The 27930-nt window shown below is 38.5% G+C and overlaps 1 protein-coding gene across 12 annotated transcripts in view; it reads right to left on the reverse strand.

Annotated features, from left to right (window-relative positions):
- The window catches only part of ENOX2 (ecto-NOX disulfide-thiol exchanger 2), a 282694-nt gene that overhangs the window by 152754 nt on the left and 102010 nt on the right, over window positions 1-27930 (reverse strand). For 9 of the 12 annotated variants that reach the window (XR_003129470.3, XM_025431174.3, XM_025431173.3 and 6 more), the window contains one exon: window positions 19860-20003. The exons of the other annotated variants lie outside the window; for them this stretch is intronic. Coding sequence is in view for 2 of the 9 variants with exons in the window: in XM_025431169.3 (XP_025286954.3) it covers window positions 19860-20003 (144 nt within the window). In the remaining 7 variants the exon portion in view is untranslated. The remainder of the gene's footprint in view (window positions 1-19859; window positions 20004-27930) is intronic. 12 annotated transcript variants of the gene reach the window in all.

A 27930-nucleotide genomic window follows, 5' to 3' on the forward strand; every position in this document is an offset into this window, starting at 1 on the left:
GGCAATTTCTGCTAAGAGTTTTACAATTTTGTTTTTGAAATTTATAATCTCAATTGGTCCTATATATGCTAGGAGATAGAATTTATTTTCATCTTTTTCCACATGCATAATCAGTTTCCCAGCTTAATTTATTAAACTATCTCTACATTTCCTACTGATCTGACATGCTACCTCTGTTATATATCAGAGCTCCATACATGTATAGGTCTATTTCTGGGTTTTCTATCACATTTGTAAAAATTTTAAATTCATTACTTCATAAGTCTTCATAAGAAGCAATCTAACATCAATTACTTCATATAATCCATAAAATCACCCCATGAGGTAGATGCAATTTTCTTTATTTTACAGATTTAGGAAACTATGGCTTAGAGATGTTAGTGACTTGTTCAAGATCACAGACCACTGGGCAGCCTGGGTGGCTCAGCGGTTTGGCACCGCCTTCAGCCCAGGGCCAGATCCCAGAGACCTGGGATTGAGTCCCGCATCGGGCTCCCTGCATGGAGCCTGCTTCTCCCTCTGCCTGTGTCTCTCTACCTCTCATTCTCTCTGGTCTCTCATGAATAAATAAATAAAACCTTTAAAAAGAAAAAAAAAGATCACAGACTACTGGCAGCTCCAACCCCAATACTCCAGAGCCCATGGGTTAAAGCAGTAATTAATACTGGCTCTTACTCTACTACCTCATAAAGATATAGTGAAAGTCAGTAAATATCACAGGTAGTAGACTATATAGTTATCCCTATACTAGCTATAAAGTGGTTTGAGGTAGGATTGGGAGTAGGTTATAAAGGAAAGACAAAGTCTCTGCTCAAATGTCACTCAGTCTTTCCGTAACCACCCTATCTAAATTGTGGCCCTTGTCCATTCTGAACCATTAACCTGCTTTATTATTATTTTTTTAGGTAACTAAGTACCTGAACTTATGTATCTATTTGTTTATATATTTACTGCCTGACTCGTTCATTAGAATATATGCTCCATGAGGGCAGGAACCAACAGTTTTATTAACTGCAATATATCTATCACCTAAAACATGCGTGGCACATAGCAGGCACATGATAAGTATTTCGGGAATGAACGAATATATGTACATAAGTATGTATGAAAAAATAAACAAGATAAGGCTTCTGTCTTTGAAGAGATAACAGTCTAGCAGGGAATGTGTTAGTTCAAGAAAAACTATGAAAATAAGAAAAATTTACTCATTTGTTTAGCACATTTACTGGGTACCTACTTTGTGTGTAACACTGTGATGTGTCCTGAGGGAAGAGTATAAAGATGAATAGGCTACAAACCTTACCTTCATCAAGTTACAGGCTAGTAGAATCTACGCGTGTATATAAATTTCTTTAATACAAGACAAGAAATAGTAAGTACCTACAAGGGGAACAAAATGCTATTTGAACACAGGAGAAAGAATTTAATTCAGACTAGGAGATCAAGGTAAGCTTAACAGTATAGGTGGTCATGTTGGAGCTGGGCCTTGGCAATGTTTTCCTTCAAATAAGGTGAAAATTGTGGAAGTGTAATACATATTTATTCAGCCAAAGTTATTACTACTTGCAGATATCTTGGCATAAAGTACCCAGCACCATGATAAATAATTTTCACTATGGGGATCAAAGTGGACTTCGCCTGGCTAAGAGAAAGAACATTCTGGGCAGGAGAATGGATTGAAAGCATGGGGCATGTTCTGTCAAGAAGTCCAGTGTTGCTGCAACAAGGCTCTAGAGAGATGACTGGTAGAAGATGAGTCTGGAAAGATAGTGTGGCTGGGATTTGAAATTAAGAGCCCAGGCCATTTGAAATTTTTTAGGGACTAAGTGATAGTGGAGGCAGGCAGGCCATCATAGACAGTTATTTTCCTGTTCTTCCTTTCTTACCTGCTGCCTTTCTTTTCTCTTCTCTTTTCATAGCAGCACAGTGAAAAAGAAAAGGACATAGGGAGTCCGGAGACCTGGGCTTAGTCACAGTTCTGACACTGAACTGTTACATGATGTTTGGAAACTTAATTCAAATAAAACTGGCAGAGAGAGGACATTTAAAGAAAAACTATACATATGCTCTCCCCCCTGGAAATATTTCTTAGAAGCCACTCTAATTCGATTACCTGCTTTTAGCCAGCACCACACTGTCACAAGGATTACTGCTGTAATGCCAAACAGATACAAATATCAATGCATCCCTCAGGCATATTGGTTGAGAATCCCTGGACTAGATGATTTCTAAGTGTCCCTTCTAACACATGGCCCCACCTCTTCTTCTCAATACCCAACTGCATGCTTGGATTCACTTCTTGTTCCCAACTAAGCTTTCAGTGTAACAGTGGACCACCTCTTACCCTCTATGGGAGTTGTTTGGCCCTTCTGGAGATGCTCAGGGCTATAATTTCTTGTCTTAGAAAAAAAATAGCCAAAAGTGGTTAAAGAAATCTGAAATACTTGAGCACCTGTTCTACAAGGGAGGGGACAGAATTACTGGGCTGTGGCTAACTTGTAAAAATAACTCAGGTGCTCCCCTGGAAACAAAGGTACCCTGATCCTTTCAAAGAACAATTCTGAGAAGTGATGTGAGTATGTATGTTGTGAGGAGGGCAGGGTGCAGAGAGACAGCATTCTAAATTGCAGAGCTATCCTTGAAATTCTGATGATGGGGATCCCTGGGTGGCTCAGTGGTTTAGTGCCTGCCTTTGGCCCAGGGCACGATCCTGGAGTCCCGGGATCGAGTCCCACATCAGGCTCCCTGCATGGAGCCTGCTTCTCCCTCTGCCTCTCTCTCTCTCTCTTTCTGTGTGTGTGTGTATGTGTCTCCCATGAATAAATAAACTTTAAAAATCTTTTTTTAAAAAAGAAATTCTGATCATTTAGAACTTCCCCACGGGGTCTAAACCTTAAATAAATCTTTGATGGAGATAAGAGGGTAGGGTAGAGGGGAGGAAGAGATGGTCAGTCCAATATCCATGATAATTTTTTAAAAAGCTGACCTACTCTTAAGGAACTTTTAAATTACATACACAAATGAAAATGTACCCTCAGCATGAAACTCTATGCAGTCTAATTATCAGAACAAATGTTTACTGAGTTAATTTTAAAAATACAATACCAACACCACCTATTCCATAATCTAGGCAAAGCATTTTCTTCTTAAGCCATGTTCAGTATGCAACAGGAGGCCAATTATCACCCCAGAACACTTCTCAGTGAAAAATGTGTTATTCCTTATGACACTTAAGGCTTAAACAGGCGTAAAGCCAGGAACTCACCATCTTCTCTCATTTCTACCATCTAAATATCCATCAATTCCAACCAAAATTATTTTCACCATTTCATATCCTAAAGGTGTCACTGACACTTGGACAGAGGAAATTTTGGAAAAAGACAAGGCATCCTGTTCTGCTTACTTGAATACTCATAGCAGCTTTTCCTGAAAACAGTATAATCAGGGGGCTCCTGATTGAAAAATACAGGAAACAGTTACTGGTACTGATTAAAGGAAGGTGAATGTAGTTTTATTGCTTTCAAGAAAACTCAGTAATTCTAACTAAAAACTAACCAATATGGTCCTTTAAGGATTCATAGGGATGTTTTTTTTTTGTTTGTTTTTTGTTTTTTGTTTTTTTTTTAATCACTGGGAGGAGTAATTTCTATTTACCAGATGTAGGTATCTTGTGGATGACAGCCAGGTCTTATTCATCTGTCAGTTTCTGCTAGAAATTAGCATATTCATTTAGCCTTCCATCCAATATCACCTGACACATAGTAGACATCCAAAATAATGTTTGCCAAATATTTATATTAGCATATTATTTGTTTGCAATTGTCTACTGCTGAGAATGCTCTTAAATTTAGTCATATAAATAGACTAAATACTATCTGACAATCTTAAAATTTGATTAGTAAACTTTATTTCTTAGATTCAAAGACTATGAGTGGGCATTGAAGAGATTTTTCCACGTACGAAAAGCAGCAGCTCTATTTCCCTTTACAGACATCAGGCAGAACTTTTCCAGACCTCCTTCTGTGTAACCAAATTCTTTCAACTGGCAACCAAACATCCCAAAGTATTCAAACTATCTGAGTGTCATACTAGAAGACAGCTGGGGACACAGTGTTGAGAATGATTAGTGTTTATACCGTATTCACATTCCCTTTAGCACATACCAGATTCCACAGCTATAAGACAAGTGTGTCCTGCTACCCTATTTTTTTCCCTCAAAGATCACCTGGATCCTGTCTGGAATGCAGATCAAGAACTGCACTGCCAACCACTATAGGTGGGATGATTAAATTATCTGACTCTATAATTGGGAAAGCATGATTTGACATATGTAATTGTACTTTTGGAGACAGCAAGCTGGAACATGTAACACTTAGGCTGCTCTGAAAAAATCCAGAATATGTGGTTTTCCATATTTACAGGAATGACAACAGAATCTATAAGAAGGAATTAACTTTATAAAATAGGTTTGACTTGAAAGAACACAACATAAACAATGTTAAAATATATGGGAAAACATTTGCAACACACTTAACAGAAAAAAGTTAAATTTCCATGACATAAAAGAACCTTATAAATCCAAAATTAAAAGGCAAACAACAATAGAAAAATAAGCAAAGGATATAAAAATGACTTATGAAAGAAGCACAAAGGATTAGTACATTTGAAAATGATGCTCAAACTCACAACTCATTAGATAAATGGAAATTAAAGCAAAAGGAGTTACAAATTCTCACCTACCTAATGGGGCAAAAAGTTGTAGCATTTATGTGTACTGGCGAGAAGAGAGGTAATAGCCTTTTCAACATTGGGGTTGATATGATGACTTAGTGAAGCCTCTGAAGATCTCATGATGGCAATTGCATCAAAATGTATAAAACCCAAAATATATAAAGAATTTATACATATCAACACAAAAAAACCCCCATAGGACTATAAAATGGGCAGAGGACTTGAAGAGACATTTTTCCAAGGAAGACATACCGATGGCCAACAGACACATGAAAAGAGGCTCAACAAAACTAGTCATTAGGGAAATACAAATCAAAAACTCAATGAGATATCACTTCATACTAGTCAGAATGGCTAGTATCAAAAGACAAGAAATAATAAGTGTTGGCGAGGATGTGGAGGAAAGGGAACCCTTCTGCACTGTTGGTGGGAATGTAAATTGGTGCAACCACTGTGGAAAACAGTATGGAGATTCCTCAGAAAATTAAAATAGAAATATCCTATGGCCCAGTAATTCCACTATTGGGTATTTACCTAAAGAGAATGAAAATATTAATTTTAAAAGTTATATGCACCTCCATTTATTGTAACATTATTTACAATAGCCAAGATATGGAAGCAATCTAACTGTCCACTGTTCACTGTCCACTGATACATTAATGGATAAAGAAGAGGTGGTGTGTGTGTGTGTATATATATATATATATATATATATATATATATATATATATCAATGGAATATTGACTAAGCCATAAAAAAGAATGAGATCATGCCATTTGCAATAACATGGATGGACCTAGAGGGTATTATGCTAAGGGAAATAAGTCAGAGAAAGACAAATACAATGTGATTTCATGTGGAATCTAAAAAATAATACAAATTAACAAACAAGTACAAACAGACCCATAAATACAAAGAACAAATTGGTGGCTGTTAAGAGAGGGGGGGAGAGGATGGGCAACATGGGTAAATGGGAGTGGGAGGTACAGGCTTCCAGTTATAGAATAAGTCACAAAGACAAAGATGAAAGGTATAATATAGGGAATATAGTCACTGTTACTGTAATAGTCTTGTATGGTAACAGATGGTAGCTATACCTGTGGTGAGCACAGAGTAATGTATAGAGTTTTTGAGTTACTTTGTTGTACATCTGAAACTAATGTAGCATTGCATGTCAATATTACTTCAATAAAAATAAATTTTAAAAATATACAAAGCCCTTAACACTTTAACTCTGCAGTCCTACTTTTTGGAGTTTATTCTAGAGTAATACCTGCTCTCATGTACAGAGAAACATGTTTATGGATGTTCTTTATAGCACTGTTTATGGCAGCCAAAAGATAGGAGTAATTTAAATATCCATAAACAGGAAGATCCAAATAGTAAAATTTCCAATCTCTGACATGGCCCACCAAGCAGTTATTAAAAAGAGAGAAAATCAAGGCAGAAGTTATCTTTGGTGGGAAGTAAATGACTGGAAAAGGGGGCCAGAATTTTTGTGGTGCCTGCAGAAATATTCTGGTGCCTGCAGAAATTTCCCATTTGTGAAAGTTCATTGGTTGATATGTATAATTTTGCATTTTTATGTACTTCAATAAAATTGTTTTTGAAAACAAAAAAGATTTGGGAGACCCCATTAACTTTAGTGGAGAAAGGACTGTACTAGGAAGTTCCAGCTCCTTTCTGCTCAAACTAGTTTGAGACCCTGTGCAAGTCTCCTGGGCTGACTCAAAGTTGACTCATTTGTAAAAGTGGGGTGATTATATTTGGCTAAAAGATCAAGAACTGGGCCCACTGACTTTCACATCTTTTTTATTTCTAGGCATTATGATTCTAAACTGTAGCAGTTCAAGATGATTTACCTTCATCATTTCTTTTATCTATCTCTTCTTCCCTACTCCTACTCTCATAACACTGATTCAGGCCCATACTTCACATTTCTGGGCTATCTCAAAAGTCTTCAAAATTGTCTCCCCAGCTCTTGTTCTACCTCTTTATAATCCACGATAAAAACACTAGGTAGAGTATCTTTTGAAAGTACAGCTCAGATCATGTCATTGCCTTCTTCAGAAATCTTAGAAAGCAGTGGGGTATATGGTGCAGTGTGAACAGGACCCATTGTCTAAAAGCCTGGATCTGGGGGCACCTGGGCAGCTCAGTTGGTTAAGAGGTCAACTCTTGGTTTCAGCTCAGGTCATGATCTCAGGGTCCTGGAAACAAGCCCCACATCTGGCTCCATGCTCAGAACAGAGTCTGCTTGAGATTCTCATTCTCTCGATCTCTCTCTCTCCCTCTGACTCTGACTCTCCCCCCTGCTCATGTGCACTCTCTTTCTGTCTTTCAAACAAATAAGTCTTTTAAAAAATAAAAAAAATAAAAACTTCGGTCTAAATAGCATATTGGCTGTCTAATCCTGGGCAAGCCATTGAGCCTCTGATACTCCGCTATCTCATCTATAAAATCAGAGTAATAATGGGACCTTCTTTGCAGAGTTATGTAGAATACACTTTCAGCTACTGATGCATCAAGTTTCAAGTCACATTTAACTTCATTAGCTAGGGTTCCAATGTAAAGACAGAGATTCAAGTTCCTTAACTATCTTTACCTGACTCACTCTGATTAAGATAGAGAACACTTCTGGGAAGTCTGAGCTTCAACACAAAACTCTCCAACTGACCAGCTGTTTGACAGGAGGACAAAAAGTAAAAAGCATCTCCCTCTTGGCAGGTTATACCACAAAGAGAGTGACACCTAAGGGCAAATGACAACGATCTTCAATAATGGCAATCTCCAGTCTGGAAGATCTGTAGTCCCCTTTGCACACACTTAATGTTGGTAATAACTGCTTCACAGAGACCTGGCACAAAATCAAGAGAAGCTGAAATCTTGTGGTTACCCTGCTGAGATAATTTATGATGCATTAGTCAATGTTTCTCAGGCTGTTCATCCTAGAACAGGGTAATTATGAAGAGGAATAAAAAAGAACAGATTAGAAAATAGCTTGCCAGTAGAACCACTATATTCATATGGGATGATATTTGAATCAGCATTTGAAAACAATACATAGTTATGACCTGTTTCCTGCTCAGACTTTATGTCAAATTCTAAGGCAAATTCAGTATTTAGCATTCATCTTAGATGGCAAGCCTGGTGGTCCCTGTGGCTTGTCACACATGCCTCTTAACAGCTCTCTCTTGCCAGATACAAAGGCCACTCACACTAAACAAGTTGCATAATCCCCAAGAATTAATTTTGGGGAAAGAAGCTATATTCTCAACTTGGTATCTTCTCAGTGATCTCAACCAAGCATCTTCTGAAATTGTATCTCCTTTCTCCTACTTCCTTGACTTGACTAGAGGAACAAAGATGTCTTCGTAAACCTCAACCCTGATCAGAAATAAAATTCCATGAAAACGCCTCCACTCTTATCCAATTGTGTACCTGCACTCAGTTCTCTACCTGGAATAGTGCCCAGAACATAATAGCCACTCAGTAAATATTTGCTCTTATTTACTAAGTATTCACTGCAAGCAGTCACTCTTTCACAGCACTCAGCATAATTGCAAATAATTATTTTGTATAGTTATTTGCTTAATGACTGTCTTCCTCACTAGACTCTGAGCATCACAAGGCCAGGGTCAGTTTGTATTATTTCCAGCTGTACTCTAAATGCCTACCACAGTGCCTCCCACTCATTAAGACCAAATAAATAGTCAGTGCACAAATGACCACCATATACTAAGCACTATTTATTCAACGTCTCAATCCCCAAACAATCTGTGTACTTGGTATTATTCTTCTTACTTCATAGATGAAGAAACTGAGGCTCAAAGAGCTGCAATAACTTGCTTAAGGTGAAAGCCAGGACTCTGAGCAAGTGCTGTTAACAACTATGCTATCCTGTCCCCTTCTGTTTAAGTCCTATTCTACCACTGATTAGCTGCAGCTTGGGAAGCTTTCCTCACTCTTCTGAGCCTCAATTTTCTTATTGACAAACAAAGGAGAAGGTGGTATTTATTTTATAGATTTATTGTGAAGTTTTCTTGAGGTCATATATGTAAAGCTCTTGGTTATAGTCGTTGGCATATAATTGATGTTTAATAAGAGTTGCTACTCCTGTACTACTGCCATTGAATCCAATATGCAGAAGGAAGTGATTGGAACTAGGGAATGCCACCTGAAATCCCCTCCCAGAATAGTGAACTCCATCTCAGCAGTCGGAAATATCTCTACTGGCTTTCTGTGTCACTCTCATCAACCCTCACTCACCACTTTCTATAAAATAGCTTGAATATGAAAGTTGCTTTCACTTAAAGTCTAAATGTAGAATAAGCAAAATATTTTAAAATTCATTCTATAACACAAGCTATTGCTCAATGTGAAATGCTACAACCTACATAGCTTAAATTGAATAGCTCACATTATCAAGGAAATGGAAGATTGGAAAAAACCAAGACTGTCTCCTACTCCGTTATGAGAGGGGATTTCATGGATTTTTATTTCAATAGATAATAAATGCATATCAGGAAATAGAGTAGAAAAAGAGAAAACTGCAAATTAGGTGGTCTCTTCTTTCTGTATCGCAATACCTAGCCAACATTTACACAACCACTTTATTTGCCACATTTTGGTGTGCTTTACTGTCACTTCAATTCTTGGGAGAAGACTTTATAAGTACTCTGTCATAGAATACTATAAAAGTCCAACATTCTGAACCATGGTGGTCCAGGAATATCTAGTTACTCTGATGCAGTATGGGTAGTTACACAGGTTCTTAAGCCTGGCTGCATAAGTGGAATCATTTGAGGTATGCTCTGTTCCCTGACAAAGCTCTGCTCACTTTATAAAAGACAGAGAGGGTCATCTTAACTCGAGGGCATTTTGACCTGAAAGTCAGATTGCAGAAGTTAAGCCCTGAATGAACACTTATTTTTATTCTTAGTCATCAGATAAATCAATTCTTCCTATTTTTATTTTTTGAGAGAGAGTACTTGCAAATGGGGGAGGGGGGAGGGGCAGGGGAGGGAGAGAGAAGGAGGGAGGGAGGAAGGGGGAAGGAGGGAGAGGAAGGGTGGGAGGGGGAGAGAGGGATGAGGGAGGGAGGAGGAGAGAGAGAGAGAATGAATTAATGAATGAATATCTCTCTAGTGGGGCTGGATCTCACAACCCTGAGATCACAACCTGAGCAGAAATCAAGAGTCAGAGGCTTAACTGATGGAGCTACCCAGGCATCCCAGTCATCAGATCAGTTCTGATTTAAATAAATTAACACTGATGCCCACCCCCACACACACCTCAATTTCTGTTCTGATTCAATTGATTCTGGACACTGATTTTGTAGCTACTCTGCCTGGGTTTGGATCTCATCTCCTCCATTTACTATTTAGATAAATTGCTTAACTTCTCTATATTTAAGTTTCCCTTTCTGTAAAACAAGGGTAATCATAGAGTTGCTGTGAAAAATTAAGTAAGTTGACACATTTGAAATACTTAGAACAGTGTTCTGGCACAAAAAAAGTGTTCCATAGTATTAGCAAGTAGTAGTAACAAACTATTTTAATTATTATAACTTGGGGTCATGGAAGAGAAAGGAAGACTTGTAGAGTTTGCAACCCCATGTGAATGACCATGCTGAAATGATAGCAGAGATAATTGCGTTTGAAATGTGTGAAAATGAAATCCTTTCACTGTGAGCTATTACTTTGAGGCTAAATCAGATGATAGGAGATTGAGTTCCATCCGGAATTTGTCTTGATTTTATACATGGAGAAATAAAACTTAACACATGTAGGAAAACAACTCTATTTCTTTTATCACACAGCGGACTCTTGTTGCTAGTTTCCCCTGGCTTAAAAAAAATCTAAGGGTAGGCCTTAGAAAAATCAAAACTCATGTTAATCTTCAAATGAACAGCAAAGTTGGGGTTGTGAGGGTTCTTATCTTACTTGTCACCATTCTGTGGAGAGGAGGGAACAACCATTCTATTTGTGAGAGAGGACAGACAGCAGTGCTATAGAACACTCCCTGGCCTTTCACCCCATGTCTACTTGCTCCTGGGCACAGGAGAATTGATTTACTTGATTACTAAGATTAGAATAAAAGTAAGTATTCATTCAGGGCTTAACTTCTGCATCCTGGCTCTCTGGACAAAATGCCCTCAAGTTAAGATGACCTTTGGTCTTTCATAAAGTGAGCAGAGCTTAGGGCGCAGGCACTGTCTTCCAGTGGCATGCCCACAGGCCCACCTTGTTCTTAATTTGTAGCTTCCACTGAATTGTGACACAGGCCATCACTCTCATTGACAGGGGCTGGGTTAGTAGTCTGCTTTATAGATTCAATCTTCCCCATAGGTGGATATCAAACTATAGATTTGAAACTGGAGATAGTAGGGAGCCTAATTAGGCCTTGGGCTTAAACCATGTTATTCCATCCAGTTTTGCTTATAACAAAGCTGATACTACATTTTATTTCTCACATGGCTTTTTGTGTTTTTCTGTTTGATTTGGAACCAGATGGAGAAAAGCACTCACCCTCTCAAACCCTAATAAGCAGAAGCAGTAACCATAAAAGTAAAAGAAGTAAAAATCTGAGCATTTTCAAAATGCTTTCCTCATTTAACGGACATGGAAAGTGAGGCTTACAAAAAGGCTTCTGTGATTTACCCAGGGTCAAAATACTAATACTAAGTGGCATGTCCAGTACTCAAATTACAATCTTCAGTATTCTTTTCAGTACATGGCTGAGTATGTTATTTTCTCTTATTAAGGCCAAGGAGGCCTATACAGACCCCAGAGTCAAGGACAGTAGCTTTGATAATGTTACCAAGCTAATAGGAGAGGAAAACAACCTCCCCAAATCTAAGAATCCTCTTGCTCTGAAATTGAGTTTTACTGGCCTAAAACTGATTTTTTTCCAGACAAGTTTTTACCTAGAAATCAAGAAATTGAAAGAGATCCTCCAAAGTCATGCAACAATGTATAAATCATAGATAAACATTATACATTTTTTCCCATTTGGATGGAGTGGCCATAAGGGTAGGCTGGGATAGGGGTCACAAACCATCGCCTGTCAAGTAAGCAGGAGTCACAAAGAGTTTATTCTATGATTTTCTGAGCTGCTGGAGTTCAGTTCTGCAAAAGGAATTTCCTCATAGGTGTTTCCCAGTCTCAAACTCCTTCTGTAGCTTGACATCAAAGGGCCCTCACCTGTGTAGCAGGCAGAACATATATGGGATGTCATATACCACTGGGTTAGCTTGTTACAAATCATGTAATACTATTAGCATGGGAGAAGCCAGCTCCTCTAGGTTATAGACCTACTTTTTGCAGTACAAATGAATCAACTGCATGCCACAGTCCTAACCAACTTGAAATGATTATATGGATCTGGTAGTAATTGGTTCTGGTTCTGCCACTAATTGACCATGTGACTTTAGAAAAACTCCTTCTCTGGGTCTCAGTTCCTTCATTTGTAAAAATGATTGAGTTAGACAAGGTTGCCTCAAAAACTAAAATACTATGATTCAACATCAACCACTAGTCTTTATATTACCAACACATGAGGTTGACTCATACTTCATGGCTGCTGAGAGAAGTACTAAAAGCTTAGATACAATAAAGTTACAAAATCATTCCAAAGCTATTCCCATGGTTGGGTCAATTTAAGAGAGATACATTTGCATTTTTATATCCTGCCTCTTTTGTGCCACCTTCAATCTCCCCTCCCCCTGACGGTCCATGAAGATAAAAATTTCAGACTTAGGTTTCTATCAACCTGAGAAAAGACAGAAGTCAGCGTACTTTTTTGATCCTCTAGTTATCAAGATATGGTTTTATTTCTTGAACCTGTAATCAGATAAAAATGTCCAAAGGACTAAAGAAACTGAGTAGGGCTATTAGTCTAGTCGTTTTCTTATTTTAATTCCATTTGAAGGAACAATAGGCTCTTCTTGCCTTTGGCAATATAATAATTCTGCTGACATGCTAGAACTACCAAACACCAAGATATAAAATGGTGACATTTTCTCTCTTTAAAAACAATCAATGCTTTCATTTATGGACTTCAAAGTACATGTGAAACAAAAGTCTCAGCCCTGTGAGTATGAGGTAAATCAAAAGGCTGTGTCACAGAAGTTTCCTGGTTCATTGCCCCTCTTCCAGGTAAGAAAGGAAACAAAAGTACTCCCAACGAGATGAGTGCTCATCTCATTTTTATATTTCTCTTTCAAATGGGCTTAAGAAACTTCCCCAAATAATTCATTGCAATATAGTTCTTCCTTATATCTGGCCAACCTCTCCTTGCTGCTGCGAAGGCCCACTTTCTCTTATTAATCTTGCCTCGGCAGTGCTTCACTGTCTTTCATATTGTCAAGTCTCATTTTGACTTCCAGAAATTCTAAAGAAACACTTGCAAACTGAATTAGGGTCTATGATCAATTTTAGATACTATCTGAAGCTTCTTTTTAAAAATATTTTATTTATTTATGAGAGACAGAGAGAGAGGCAGAGACACAGGCAGAAGGAGAAGCAGGCTCCATGCAGGGAGCCCGATCCGAGTCTCCAGGATCACACCCTGAGCTGAAGGCGGCGCTAAAACCACTGAGCCACCCGGGCTGCCCCTATCTGAAGCTTCTTGATGGAGTTTAGATGTTATCTGGAGGTCCTTATTGTATCATAACGTTCCTGGAGATGCTAGCCTACCTTAGTCAAAGTCATTTCTCCTCTCTGGTTACTAGCACTTTATCTTTAAAATGAAATAAATATGGAAATATAGTAAGGGGGGAATGTCTGTGTGGCTCACTAGGTTAAGCTTCTAACTCTTGATTTCAGCTTAGGTCATGATCTCAGAGTCGTCGGATCAAGCCTCAAGTCAGGCTCCATGCTGGGGGCATGGAGCCCTACTTGGGGTTCTCCCTCTGCCTCTCTCCCTTTCCCATTCCCCTTCTCTAAAAAAATAATTTTAAAAAACTTAAAAATATATATTCAGGAAAGAATCATTACTATCGATGCAAATTATTATTGAATAGAAGGGTCTTCCTGAAGATCCTGAACTCTTGGGATTTACTCATTATTACAAATGAAAAATGGCCGAAGTTCTTTTTATACTGAGCTATTCGTTATTCACATGAACCTTGGGAGTACTGTTCAGTACTAGGCATCATGTATTTAAGCGCAAACCTGGGACACCTGGGTGGCTCAGCGGTTGAATGTCTGCCTTCAGCTCAGGGCAGGATCCCGGAGTACCGGGATCGAGTCCCACATCAGGCTCTCTGCATGGAGCCTGTTTCTCCCTCTGCCTATGTCTCTGCCTCTCTCTGTGTGTCTCTCATGAATAAATAAAATCTTAAAAAAATAAATGCAAACCTATCTTTCAATACAGGTCTCTGAGAGAAGACAATGGAAATAGGACTAAAAATAATTAAATAAGGAAACAGGACTATGTCCACATCTGGATCATCACTCTGGTATCATAATTATCCCCAGGTTAGTTGCCCACTCTTCTAGAGTGCTGACACTTTCTTTGAATACTAATGTATCATGACATTGCTTAAAACACTGTATTCAATTTTAGTCATCATCCAGATCGCCTTGTTGACTCATAGATTCTTCACTTTAGTGGTAGTATTTGAGAAGATTGGTATCTCTGCTTCTACAAGCTCAGGTGGATCTCAAATCAGAAGGCAACTGGCATCTTCTGGACAGGAACTTGGCATTATGATCTGATGAGAGTTTAACAATATTCTACTCTTTAGCCATGGAGTATCATCTGAGTAAGTGGACTCACTGCAATCTTTTTTTTTAAAGATTTTATTTATTTATTTGAGAGAGAGAGAGTGAAAGAGAGAGAGAGAGCACAAGCAGGGGTGAGAGGGAGAAGCAGGCTCTATGCTGAGCAGGGAGCCCAATGTGGAGCTCGATCCCAGGACCCTGGGACCATGACCTGAGATGCTTAACTGACTGAGCAACCCAGGTGCCCTGACTCACTGCAATCTTAGACAATTTGTGCTATTGTATCATCACCAAGGAAACATTTCTATACAGAAAAGGTAAAATTTGAGAGCAAACACACTAAAAAATGCTGAGCTCACCTTAAGATAAAAGCTGCAGAGGTGCCTAGGTGGCTCAGTTGGTTAAAGCTGTCTCTTGACTTTGGCTCAGGTCACTATCTCAGAGTTGTGAAACCAAGCCCCACTTTGGGCTCTGCACTGGGTGTGGAACCTGCTTAAGATTCTCTTTCCCTTTCCTTCTGCCTCACTCCCTCAAAAGAAACTGATAAAAAAAAAAGATAAAAAGATGCAAAGCAGCTAGATGTATAAAGGAGGAGTTTGTGGTCAAATACTGCAGTATCAGTATTATCTAATCCAGATTACTACTGATCTACCTCACAGAGGTAGATGGGAAAGGACACCCAAACTCCACTTATGCATTTCCCTTGGGCACTCATGAAATTTCACCCAGTAAAGAGGCAAAGATTCCATTAGAGCCAGGTATTTTTTTCATGAGCACCCAGATTTGATGTGTGGCTTAGGATATAATCTTACAAATGTCTGGAGTTTGACTTTCAGAGTCAAGTGAGGAAATAAACTGATCAACATTAGATAACAAGTGCCCAGTTTTATAAACAGCTCCACTCTGGCAATGACAAGAGAATAATAGAGAATATTAAAGCCAATGGAAAGCAATTATTCAGTCAGATATATGATTAATCAACAAGTATATCTTGAGCATCTATTTTGTGCAAGACACTGTATCTCTGCTAAAAGTCATATGAGTCAGGGGCCTTTCCAATAAGGGGATAAGGACTGAATTAAAAGGCTAAGGCATACTCGTATGAACAGATAACTGCAAGGTAATTTATGATCAGTGTCAAAATAGTCATATGAATATAATGAGGAAGGGGATTCAGAGGTACAAATGAACAATTCTAATGGAAGATCTGGAAGGCTTCCTGGAGAAGGTTGGACTTGTACTAGGTGCTTTCAGTTGGACAGGATTTTGACAGGTTAAAGAAGACAGAGATTACACTAGACAGAAAAAAAGGCATGAGCAATGTACTGAGAAGGTGGGTGCAATGCTTATTTGGTAGCAGATCACCCTGGCTGAACTAGAAGATTTATTTTGGGAAGTAGCAGAAAAAAAGCTGAAAAGAAGAGGGCATGAGATCCCAAAGTTTGAAGGGATCCTAGAAATGATCAAATCTAAGCTTTGCTCACCATATTCTCACACAAACACAGATTTCCCTAGTTTGCCATCAATGTTTAAAATACATTTTAGTAATGGGTCCTGATTCCTAATATCTACAGGCATAGTAAATGAGGCACAATAGTTAGAAACAGGCTTTGTAGTTGTAAGCCTGGCTAAACCACCTGCTAGATGTTCACTCTTAGGTTAGTTTATCAAACATTTATTTCTTCACCTACAAATGTGGATAATAGAGGTAGAGAGAGGTGAAGGTAGAGAGAAAAAGGAGAAAGAATGTTTGAAGGAGAAAGCAAAGGAAGAGGAATCTGTAAAGTACATTGCCAAGGAAAGCAGAAATAGAATTTAAGGTAGGGAAGGTTGTTTACAGCATCAGATGAACCAAACAGGTCAAGGTGGTTGAGACCAGCCAAAAAGTCACTGACCTTGACAATTTGGAGGTCACTGGTGATCTTTAAGAAATCAATTTTAGTATAAAAGGAGAGAGACAGATTGTAGGAAAGGATAAAGTAACAGGAATGGATGGGAGAAAAAGGAAGAAAAACAGGAGGTGAGGTGAGGAACCAGAACTGCAGTCAAGGTCCCCTCCTCATTTGCAGTGACAGGAGAGGGAGGAAGATGGCTTTGATTTAAAGGGGTCACTGGGTTCAGTGATATAATGGCTGGATATGTAGCTTAGCTTAGAACTGAAATGGCTGGAAGTTCTGTTAAATTTCCTCCTTGCCAAGATGCAGGGAATGGTGACAAAGGAAGAAGGAAGTCCCTACTCACAAAATATTTTCTCTCTTCCTTTCGTCTAGTACTACATAGGAAGAAAAAGAATTATAAAGCAATCTGCCCATTTATAATACCATAAGATTGCCAGTTGAACAATTATAAGAGACTCCCTATATAGTAAGACCTCAGTAATTTGGACTTCACTTTTTTTGGAATTTGTGGTAATTTAACCTGGGCTGGAGTTACAAAAAAAGGGTACTACTTACAAAGAAAGGGTTCACTAGGCAGTGTGAAAAAAGACTGCAAGGGAGCTAATTTAGCTTGCCAAGGCCTATTTCACCTATTTAAAGAAAATTGTCTTTTTTTAAAGAACTTCAGCATATTCATTATTTGAATGCAAATTGATTCTGCTAATTATAGATTAGCATAATCTACTGCTAAAATCCTATATCTGCAACAGTTACTTTGCTCTCACTGAATACGCTCATTAGAAATAAAACTGCAGGGATCCCTGGGTGGCGCAGCGGTTTGGCGCCTGCCTTTGGTGCAGGGCGCGATCCTGGAGACCCGGGATCGAATCCCACGTCGGGCTCCCGGTGCATGGAGCCTGCTTCTCCCTCTGCCTGTGTACACTCTGCCTCTCTCTCTCTGTGACTATCATAAATAAATTATAAAAAAAAAAAAGAAATAAAACTGCAATTCTTTAAAGTTAGTTCACAATTCAGATGAATTCATACCCCCTTTCCCCACCCTCATGAGTTAACTACAGTTCAGAAGGTATTACTCTAAATTAGCACATCACTTATCAGGAACACAGTGGAAAAACTAATAAGTGATCAAAAGGCCTTAGAGCAGCCAAAATAGGTGTCTTACAGTTGATGCCCTAAATCCTATAACTCTCTCCATAGCAGGTTCTCTTACAGCTGATTTAACTCTCACTTAACATAATAATCTGACATACCAACTTGGAGCTGGCTGGGGTTTTTTTGTTTGTTTGTTTGTTTGTTTTTTAAAGTTTGTAACTGATTAGAAGGAGAAAAATAGCTGCTGCATGATGGGACACCAAGAGAAATCAGAAATGACTGCAGGAAGGAGACAGGACATATATAAAATATGGCTGTAATAACTAAAATGCTACCAGAGTCTAGGACATGTTAGTATAGAGACAAAAGGCCTATATTCTTTAACAAACCCTGAAAGCTATAATATAGTATTATGGCTCAGTACAATAACTAATATCTGGAACTATGCTTCTAAATGATCAAGCAGAGTGGAATACATGCCTTAAAAAGGCAGATACATTCACACACACAAAATTTGTACCCATAATGGTTAATGTAAAAATGTGAAATGTGTTAATGCCTAAAAAGATCATAGTATTACATAATAATAACAAAATAATAGCAACATTTATTAAGTAATTACTATGTGCAGATACCATGCTAAGCACTTTACCTATATAATTGCATTTAAATCCTAATAGGTGGGTTTCAGTATCATTTCTACTTTACAACTAAAGAAAGTGAAACTTGGAGAGGTTGAGGAACCACCCCCAGGCCACAGACAGAAATAGAGCTGGTATTAGAACTCACACCAATTCCTTAGCTATAAACTATGCCTTTCCAATGTTCCAGAAAATACAGTTCTCTAAAAATCATTCTTAAGGGCTCCAGATAGCTGGTTTTACTGTTTTTGTTTTCTGAAGTTGTACTTGACATTGATTTAGAAGCAGAAAGACCTATAATCTAAGAACCAGATATGACATTATATGTTTGTAAACATGCTCCATGTTGTAAGGCAAATATAAGAGTAAAAAAAAAAAAAAAAAGGCCCATCCCCAAATCTCAGATCAGTCTGTATACACTATGGATACTGTTTCCAAATGAATTGCCAAGCAACAAAGAGATACATTTTAAAATACCAAATGATCAGTTAGGATTTAGTTCTCCTTTTTTTAAAATATTTATTTATTTATTATTTATGATAAACATAGAGAGAGAGAGAGAGGCAGAGACACAGGAGGAAGGAGAAGCAGGCTCCATGCCAGGAGCCCAACGTGGGACTCGATCCCGGGACTCCAGGATCGCGCCCTGGGCCAAAGGCAGGCGCTAAACCACTGAGCCACCCAGGGATCCCCAGTTCTCCTTTTTTTTAATAAATTTATTTTTTATTGGTGTTCAATTTGCCAACATATAGAATAACACCCAGGGCTCATCCCATCAAGTGCCCCCCTCAGTGCCCGTCACCCAGTCACTCCCACCCCCCCGCCCACCTCCCAACTCCTAACTCTGGGATTTAGTTCTCCTGTTGCTTCCCCACTCCTTCTGGAGAAATTTAACCTGAGCATAGGCTAATGGAACACGAAAGTAAAGGGGGGATTGCAGGGGAGGATAAAAACTCAGTTGGCTATTATAAACGGTTTAGGAAAATCTCATCACTTGTTCGAAGAGAGCTATGAGGGCATAAAATGCACGTGGGCAGAGCGCATACTACAGGAGACAAGGGTAAGGTGGGGGTGGCTACAGCTATATGCAGTTATCTGCATTACAAGTAAAAGTGAGGGTAGCCCACCACATGTACATACAAAGAAAAATGTATCCCAAAACCATTCATCCATGCAATGCTTCTACTAAAATCAATGTTCTTTACTCTTTTTTTTTTTTTTGTCTCAGGCCTACCCAAACAATGACCAGTTACAGAGGTCACTTCTTTTTAGAGAGGTGGGAGGATGGTGGTAAGGGAAAAGGGAGAGGGAGAATCTCAAGTAGGCTTCATGCCCAGTGCAGAGCCTGATGTGGGACTCGATCTCAAAGCCTGACTCAGGGCTCAATCTTGTGACCCCAAGATCATGACCTGAGCTGAAATCAAGAGTTGGACACTTCACCACCTGAGCCACCCAGGCACCCCTACAAATCTCACTTCTGCTTTGAAGTGTTCCATGATGCCCAAATCTGAATTCACTCTTCCCCGTTTGTGCTCCCATTGTTTTTTCCCCCTTTTCCACACTTACCACAGCACCAATGATACTCTGTCTTGTTACTTGAATTATTGTCTGTGTTTCCCCCCTCCCACCACAGGTTCCTTGAGGGCAGGTGACTCTTTCTGGTTCCTGTAGTTCCTACAAATGCCAGCACAATGCCAGTCACATACTAGGCTCTGGGAAAATGGTGACTCAGCACTGGCTCAAGACGGTGCACCATTGCCTAGCTTACCTGAAGGAGCATTTGTTCTCTTTCTTTTCTTGCTTGATTCCCCTCCATTCTCAATGAGGCCTTCTGTGACCAGAGGGCCACTGGCACTACCAAACTGCAGGGGTTCGTTGTTGTTGGCAGGGTCAAAGGGCAGCTGGTTCAATCCTACAGAAGAAAAAGAAAGCCAAAATCCAGACTCCATTAAGGACTGGGATGTCTCAGATTGTATTATATGAGACACTAGAGAAAAACTCGCTAAATCTTAAGAACTTTGGAATAACAGGTGAGTTCCTGAAAGTCAGCTGCCCTCTGTAATTTATCCAGATTTTGTTGAAGAGTACAGAATGAAAATATTGGGTCTTATAAGACTGTGGCTCTGTCTTTGAGAAGATCCCTGATGTTTTTGAGAAGTTAATATTTTTGGCCACAAGCTATCAATTATCTTCTACCTCCTTCCTTAAAGAGATAGGACCCTCATTAAATGTATGGTTGAACTCCCCCTTCCTTTGAAAAAGCCTGGTCATGTATTCCTCAAGTTATCTCTTTTAAAAAAAAAAATTATTTATTTATTTATTTATTTATTTATTTATTTATTTATTTACTCATCTATCTATCTATCTATCTATCTATCTATCTATCTATCTATTTGAGAAATAGCATGAACTGGGGGGAGGGAAGAGGGAGAAGCAGCTCCCGGCTGAGTAGAGAACCCAACATGGGGCTAGATCCCAGGACTCTGGGATCATGACCTGAGCTGAAGGCAGATGCTAAACTGACTGAGCCACCCAGGAACCTCTCTCAGGTTATCTCCTGACATTTTTCCATTTTTTCTTTCACTGCAAGGGTTGTTGAGTTGATGTAGCTATAGTCAGGACACTATCCTGACACTATCCAGTGTCAAAGACACTGCCAATGATAACAGCAGTTTCCAAAAAAGAAAACTGCAACTTTATAGCAACTCAGAAAAGGAAACAAAGATATGGAACTTGCAAGGGGATAAGTTCATACTTGGAGTAATGGAGAGTTATGACTTGGGTTTGGGTAGTGTTACTCCTATCCTTTTCAAAGGATGCTTAGAGCACGGTTACTTTACTACTTGGTGCTGCACCATCTAAAATGGCAAAAGGCACGTCCTACTCTCCAAGTCTTATATGGTTCAGCCAGGGACGTGCAGAGAGTTTCTTACTCTTCTGGCAGCAGTACCTGGAATTTCAAGTGTTTCAATTAAAGCTTCATGAAATATGGGATCAAAAGCTTTGTTAAAGACTAAAGTTAGGTCATCTCTCTTAAGCCTTTTAGCCAATGGTTCTCTAATCCTATCAAAAGGAATCGGGTTGGCTTGCCACGGCTCAGTCTTTAACCCTCCATTTTTCTATGGCCCAGAACTATACAATTCAGGAGACAATGTTGTAAAAAGTTAATAAAAGCTTGGAGTCCAGTCAGCTAAAAGTCAATCAAGTTTCAGTAAAAGGAATGCTAAAGTTCTAACAAAATGTCTTTACATTATTGTTTTAAGTTAAAAGTATCCCTATGCTAATGTTTTCAGCCCGCATAACAAATACCATTTCTTCAGCAATCAGACTCCACTTGGAACACCTCCATTAAATGTCTTCTGGGACTTGTCAAACATTCTTCTTTACATCATCTCAGTAACCAAGTGAAAGAATGAAAACTCATTTCTGTATCTTAACTGTTCACTGTATCATATCCAGGTTCTATTAAATCCCTACCATGATTAGAACTAAAGAAACAAACATCAATTGCTATGTATTAAAAAACATTCCAATAATGACCAAGACTATTTTCAAAGAAAACTAGATTTTAATACAATTTACAAATGGAGATGTTTCATGCACCTGAATGGTCCCAGAGTCAAGTGTGAGTAGTGTAGTATTGCAGAACTTTTCTTGGTATTTCTTTCTGTAATATTATATTGAACAAAAACAAGTTCCATGGAAGATGGAACAGTATAATGGAAACAGTATGTGTTTTGGAGCCTGACAGATTGGGGTTAAAATTCTGGCTGTGTCTTTTACCAGCTGGCAATTCACGTAATCTCCCTTAGTCTTAGTTTCATAATGTGTAAAAGGGGAGTGATAACATTTGTACTGGGTTGTTGCAAAGATAAACAAGATAAAATATATATATTCAAAGTTATTACTACCTTATTATTCTAAGTGAATTAAAAACCTTTTTCCCTGTAAGTTTGTAAATTCTTCTTAGGAGGATCTCCCACCAAACACTCTACCCCACTCCCCACCCCCCAACTGTATCCTGGTGCCTATCACCATGCCTGGCACATAGTGAGAGTTGAATTAATTAATTAATACTCAATAGGGAGGGGGTAGGTGACTCATTCCATTAACCAATGTAGTTAAAGATGTGACAACTGATAATCAAGAATTAATGCCACAACTTAAAATTTCTGATGGTGATTATATCAACATTACTTAAAATAATTAGATTTCAAATGCATCTCCATAATTTGAGTACTATATTCCAGGATGGTGAAAAACAAATACTTTGATCGAAAGTATTTTGCTTGATCAAAAGAAATACTCAGGGATTAGAAGCTTCTGATTAATGATGGTTAATTGGAAATTTTTTAAATTTTGTTTTACATTTGATAATTTTACAGAGTAATATATTAGTCCATTTCCCTGCCTTATTAAGTAGATGACTGAAGATCTTACAGAGCTTCAGAGCCATAATCTATAAAAGGAAGCTAATAACAATGCCTTACTCATGGGACTGTTAAAAGAATTAAAATGAAATTATGTATGTAGAACATTCTGCATTAAATCTGGCATATAGCAGATACTCAATAAATATTAACAGCCACTGCCACAATTTTGAATTTCTATTTCTATTCCATTTCAATTTCTAGAATTGTTGATGTACAATGTGAGGAGAGTGGTCTAAATTTGCTCTGATCCAAGGACAGATCCTACTTTCTGCATTGAATCTTTTCATTGCTGTTCATACTTTTTTCTAAAAGTTGGAGTCCAGGAAAAGAATATGCTAAATTAAAAGTACTCAGTCATAGATATTTACTATAATTGTTTTGTCTTTTAATTATGTTCTCATTCATTTGGGGAATATAAATAATAGTGAAAGGGAAAATAAGGGAAGGGAGAAGAAATGGGTGGGAAATATCAGAAAGGGAGACAGAACGTAAAGACTGCTAACTCTGGGAAACGAACTAGGGGTGGTAGAAGGGGAGGAGGGCGGGGGGTGGGAGTGAATGGGTGACGGGCACTGGGTGTTATTCTGTATGTTAGTAAATTGAACACCAATAAAAAAAAAATTATTCCCAGATGATAACTTTAGGGATTTAGGTATTTTGTTCCTCATACCAGTGCACAGATTTTTGTTCGACACTAAATAAAACTGAGATTTCAAGTATTTTCTGACTATTCACCTCATATGTGATCCTGATATGTGAAAGCCCTGATAATTTAGCATACCATCTCAGGTCTTGTTTCTTATAGAAAAGGCTCTCATATCAAGGTGAGAAAGACATATCACTCAGTAAGTTGATTCATTGAATATGAATCCGCATTTTCTATTATCTGGGACTGAATACAGTCTCCAAAGATTTGTAGTTTAAGAACAAGGGCTAGAGATAGTAAAATCCTTTGACACCAGTGCTTTCTAGCTACTTTAATTGTATTGTTTTCTTCCTCCCCTAAGACAACACTAAATAAACCAATAAATCAGTAAATCAATAGGTACTTAGAGGCTCTTTTCAATGTGATGTATATGTAATCCAAGCTGAATGCCACTGTAAGTAAAACAGCCCCATTAGAAGGATGTAAATTCTAAAAAGAAAACTATCATTTTAATTTCAAGAATTCTTACTACAAAAATTGTGACTTAAATGTAAAATATTAGCAATGAACATATTATAATTCTCACCAAAACTACAGAATTTATCCGTAAATCTCTTATGGAAGGTATTTCTCCTATTTTTCTGCTAGGCATATGAAACCGTTAAGATTAGGAAAATAGTAGATGAGGAAGACACTTTTGAGAGTATTTAGTTCATTCTTTTATGCAATACAGGGATCTTATCTATAGAATTCTTGACAGGCCTAAACCTGGGGCTGGGAGTGGGGATGTACTGGGGGACTTCTTCGCCTGGGGACCATTCCTTGCTGTGCTTCCAAAGATTCACCTTGTTTGCTTACCTTTTCAAAACTACCACCTCCTCTATTTTAAGGGTTCTTTTCATCTCCCTCAAACTGCCTGTAAAGGATGATGCATTTTATTCAACTATTAACTCATTTATTGTCCTTAGAATAGGAGCAATGTCTAAATTGTCATGTCTAAATGTCTAAAATGGCAAGTCTAAATTTTAAGGGTTCTACTGATAATCACTACAAGAAAAACAAATGAGGGAGTCATGAATAGTTAACAGAGCAATGTTAGAAATTTTCTATAGTCTGGGGCGCCTGGGTGACTCAGTCATTTGAGCATCTGACTCTTGATTTATGCTCAGGTCATGATCTCAGAGTCCTGGGATGGAGCCTGCATTTGGCTCCATGCTCAGTGGGGAGTCTGCTTGGGATTCTCTCTCTCTCTCTCCCACTGCCTCTCACCCCCACGTTCTCTCTCTCTCTCTCTCATAAATAAATCTTTAAAAAAGAAAATATCTAAAGTCTTATATAGTTCTCATATTCCTTGCCCTTTCATTGCTGGGAATAAATTTAATAAAACTTTGAACTTTGTTCATTCATTTCTCATCCCAGCTTGTCCCCTCGTTGCCTAACCCCACAAAATATACAGTCTGTCTAAAGGGAAGCACAAATTGATAAAAATAGAGGAAAACAGATAATAAACATTAGTGTTATAGGTTTTTGCCATTGCTGTAGTTTATGATCACAATTCAGTCCATGTGGTAATGTAATCTCCTCCAAAACCAGGTTGACTGGTTTAGAGAGCTAACCAGCTGTTATTTCATGTCAAGCCAAAATACAGATTATCTGACTTCATAATACACATGAGGCAACTTTAGAGAGTATGCATATTGTAGAAGGGTGGGGGTGGGGTCCTTGAAGAATGACATTTCTCATCCAATGGAACTACAAATTAAACATCTCAGAATAAAGTGTGGTTCTCAGTGAGTTCACATGCAATGATGTCTGCCATACAGATGCAAATGATTCCTGGGCTTTGAGGAGAGCACTGAAGAATTTTCATGACTCTTGTGAAAGAAGATCAATGATCTCTTTGTGTCCAGCTGCTGTTATAGTTACTGTCACAATTCACTTTACAGAGCTTTTCACTATCAGCTCAAATTAGGACTAACCTTCATGATGCAATCTAACACTTTTAATGACTGCTCCAGGTTATCGTAGGGAAAAATGACCCTGTGGGTCCCTGCCACTTCTTATTTGCAGCTGCAGCCCAATGACTTAAGATGGTACAATCTTAGCAAAAAGGAAACACAATTATTCTCTGAGTTAGTTCCCTTTCAAAGAATATGGTTAGGTCCTGAGAAATCTGGTAAATTCAATTCAAGGCAACAATCTCAAGATAGACGTTTAGATTGAAAAAATAGGGTATCTATTTTTGGCAAAAGTAACATTATAGCTAATTTGTGTATAAAACAAATTTCTAAAAAAAAAAAAAAAACAAAAAAAACAAAAAAAAAAACAAAAAAACAAATTTCTGTAACCTGAGTCCTATTTTCCAAGTAACTTCAGTTTGAAATCAGATATGGACTCCATGGTAAGGGGAAGTAGAGGTCTCCAAAATAGTTTTTAATTCATTCAAAAGTTTTGGAGAAACACGGGGTTATTAGCATAATGGTCAGGACCCTAATATGCTAGCAGGTGATTTTGTAGGATTTATCCATCCCTGAAAGCCTCTCCTCCTTCCTCAGTGTAGGTCTGAAAACCTCTGACTCCCTACTTTCAGCTCTCATTACTGAGCTGCTCCACTTGCTACTTCTGAGGTTTATCTGCAATGTCTCACAGACTTGGGTGGCAATATCACTCTCCAGCCACTGGGGTTAGCAACCAAAACCAATGAACATTTCTCAGTTCTGGGTCTTAGCTGATGTCAAAAAATTGAAACCTACTTTGTCAATTTCATGAGTCCAATATTCTGTGTAACAGGCTTAATTGAAACAAGAGTAATCATAAAAGAATAAAGGAGCAAAGGGAACAGAGAAAGTGATGAGAAAGGGCCAAAATCCTTTTCTACTAAAGGACTTGCCTGAATGGTGGTGAACATAAAAACTTTCAGGGGAAAATTTACATTTATGTCACCCTTTCAAGCTGTGATACAGGTGACAGGTGGATTTTTATTGACAGTGGTCATTCAGCAATTTTTAGGGACTCCCCAAACTACTTGGTCAGGCATTCAAGTCCTTCAAAATAAGGCCCCACGACCCATTCTGAGCACTCTTACCAAGCCCCAGCTTGTACTCTACCCCAACACTTTTCGAACTTTAATGTGCATACATGTTCCCAGGGGAGCTTTTTAAAATGCAGATTCTGATTTAATAAGCCTGGATTCTGCTTTGCTACAAAGTCCCAGATGATGTTGATCCTGCTGGTGTGGGGGAATCATGCTTTGAATAGAAAAGACTGACACTCTAGAAAAATGGGACTACCTGGTGTTCAATGAATCATTCCAGTACTTTCCTACTTCCACACATTAGCTCACACTGCTCCACCACCTACTTTTTGATTTCTAACCTTCAAAATACTATCCTTCTGTAAGGGTTTATTTCAGGCACTATTTCCTTCATGATGCCTTTCCCTATCCAGCTCCACCCATTACATACATAGCAGTGGAATGGGGTACCAGGGGCTCAATCATTCATTGGCTGTTAAGAATGTGTTCTGTTTTACAAACGTTATCTTTTAATTTTATTTTCTAGTTATTATTCCCATTTTATCACAAAAAAAGGCAACCTTGCAGAGTTTAAGTAAGTTTCCCAAGGTTGTATAGCTAATAATATAAGGAACTTGGCCTTTTTAAAAAAATTATAAAACACTGTTCTGGTTCTCCTCAGATCTTTTTTTTTTAAAGATTTTATTTATTTATTCATAGAGACAGACAGAGAGAGAGAGAGAGAGAGGCAGAGACACAGGCAGAGGGAGAAGCAGGCATCATACAGAGAGCCTGACGTGGGACTCGATCCAGGGTCTCCAGGATCATGCCCTGGGCTGCAGGCGGCGCTAAACCGCTGTGCCACGGGGGCTGCCCTCTCCTCAGATCTTAATCTGCATTTTTCATATGCCTTTTAGAGCATGCCTTGCACTATAGTTCTTTGAGGATTTGTCTTATCCTCCCTTCCCTCCTGCCTTACCTACTGTCAGCCACTAGGTTGTAAACCCCTTTATCAACACACTTTACATCTCAGTCATTTTTAAAATCTCCTCCTCCATGATGCTGTGCACAATGCTTGTACAATGATATAAGTACCCCAGAAATGTGTGCTGAATCAAAACTCAGGTACAACTTGGGCACAATAGTCATGTTTCCCACCCTGGATGCCAACCAACCTCCTGCCTGAAGTGAAGAAGGAAGTATGGTTTTTAGGTTCCTTCAGCATTCCTGGTATCTCCTCTATTCTAGAATCCCTGAAGACTCTTTGGGGAGTTGTGGTGGATGATCGTACACTCTACCCCTAACCTTGATTCTGCATAAATTCATTCTCCATTTCCAAAGGCAAAACTGTCCTTCCACTGACTAAGACCCTTATATGAGAAAACACCATAAAAGAAACTCCATATATGGATCTTTTCTTAATAGTTCTATAGACACCAGGTTACAGATTTCTTGCTTTACAGTCAAGAAAAGGCAATCCCCAGAGATGTAATGTCCAACACAGTAGCTGTCAGCCACAGTAGCCATGTAAAGTATTTAAATCTAAGTTTAAATAAATTAAAATGAAATGAAAAGTTCCTGAGCAGCACTAAGCCACACTTCAATGCTCAATAGTCACACGCACCTAGTGGCTACTCTATTGGTATGCACAGTGTAGATATTTCCATCATCACAGAAAATTTTACTGGACAGTGCTGCTCTAGAACAGACCTGGATTCAAACCCACATCGGCTACTTACTAGGTGTA

The sequence above is a fragment of the Canis lupus genome, chromosome X (assembly GCF_003254725.2).
Source record: "Canis lupus dingo isolate Sandy chromosome X, ASM325472v2, whole genome shotgun sequence".
In the NCBI taxonomy this organism is placed as follows: domain Eukaryota; kingdom Metazoa; phylum Chordata; class Mammalia; order Carnivora; family Canidae; genus Canis; species Canis lupus.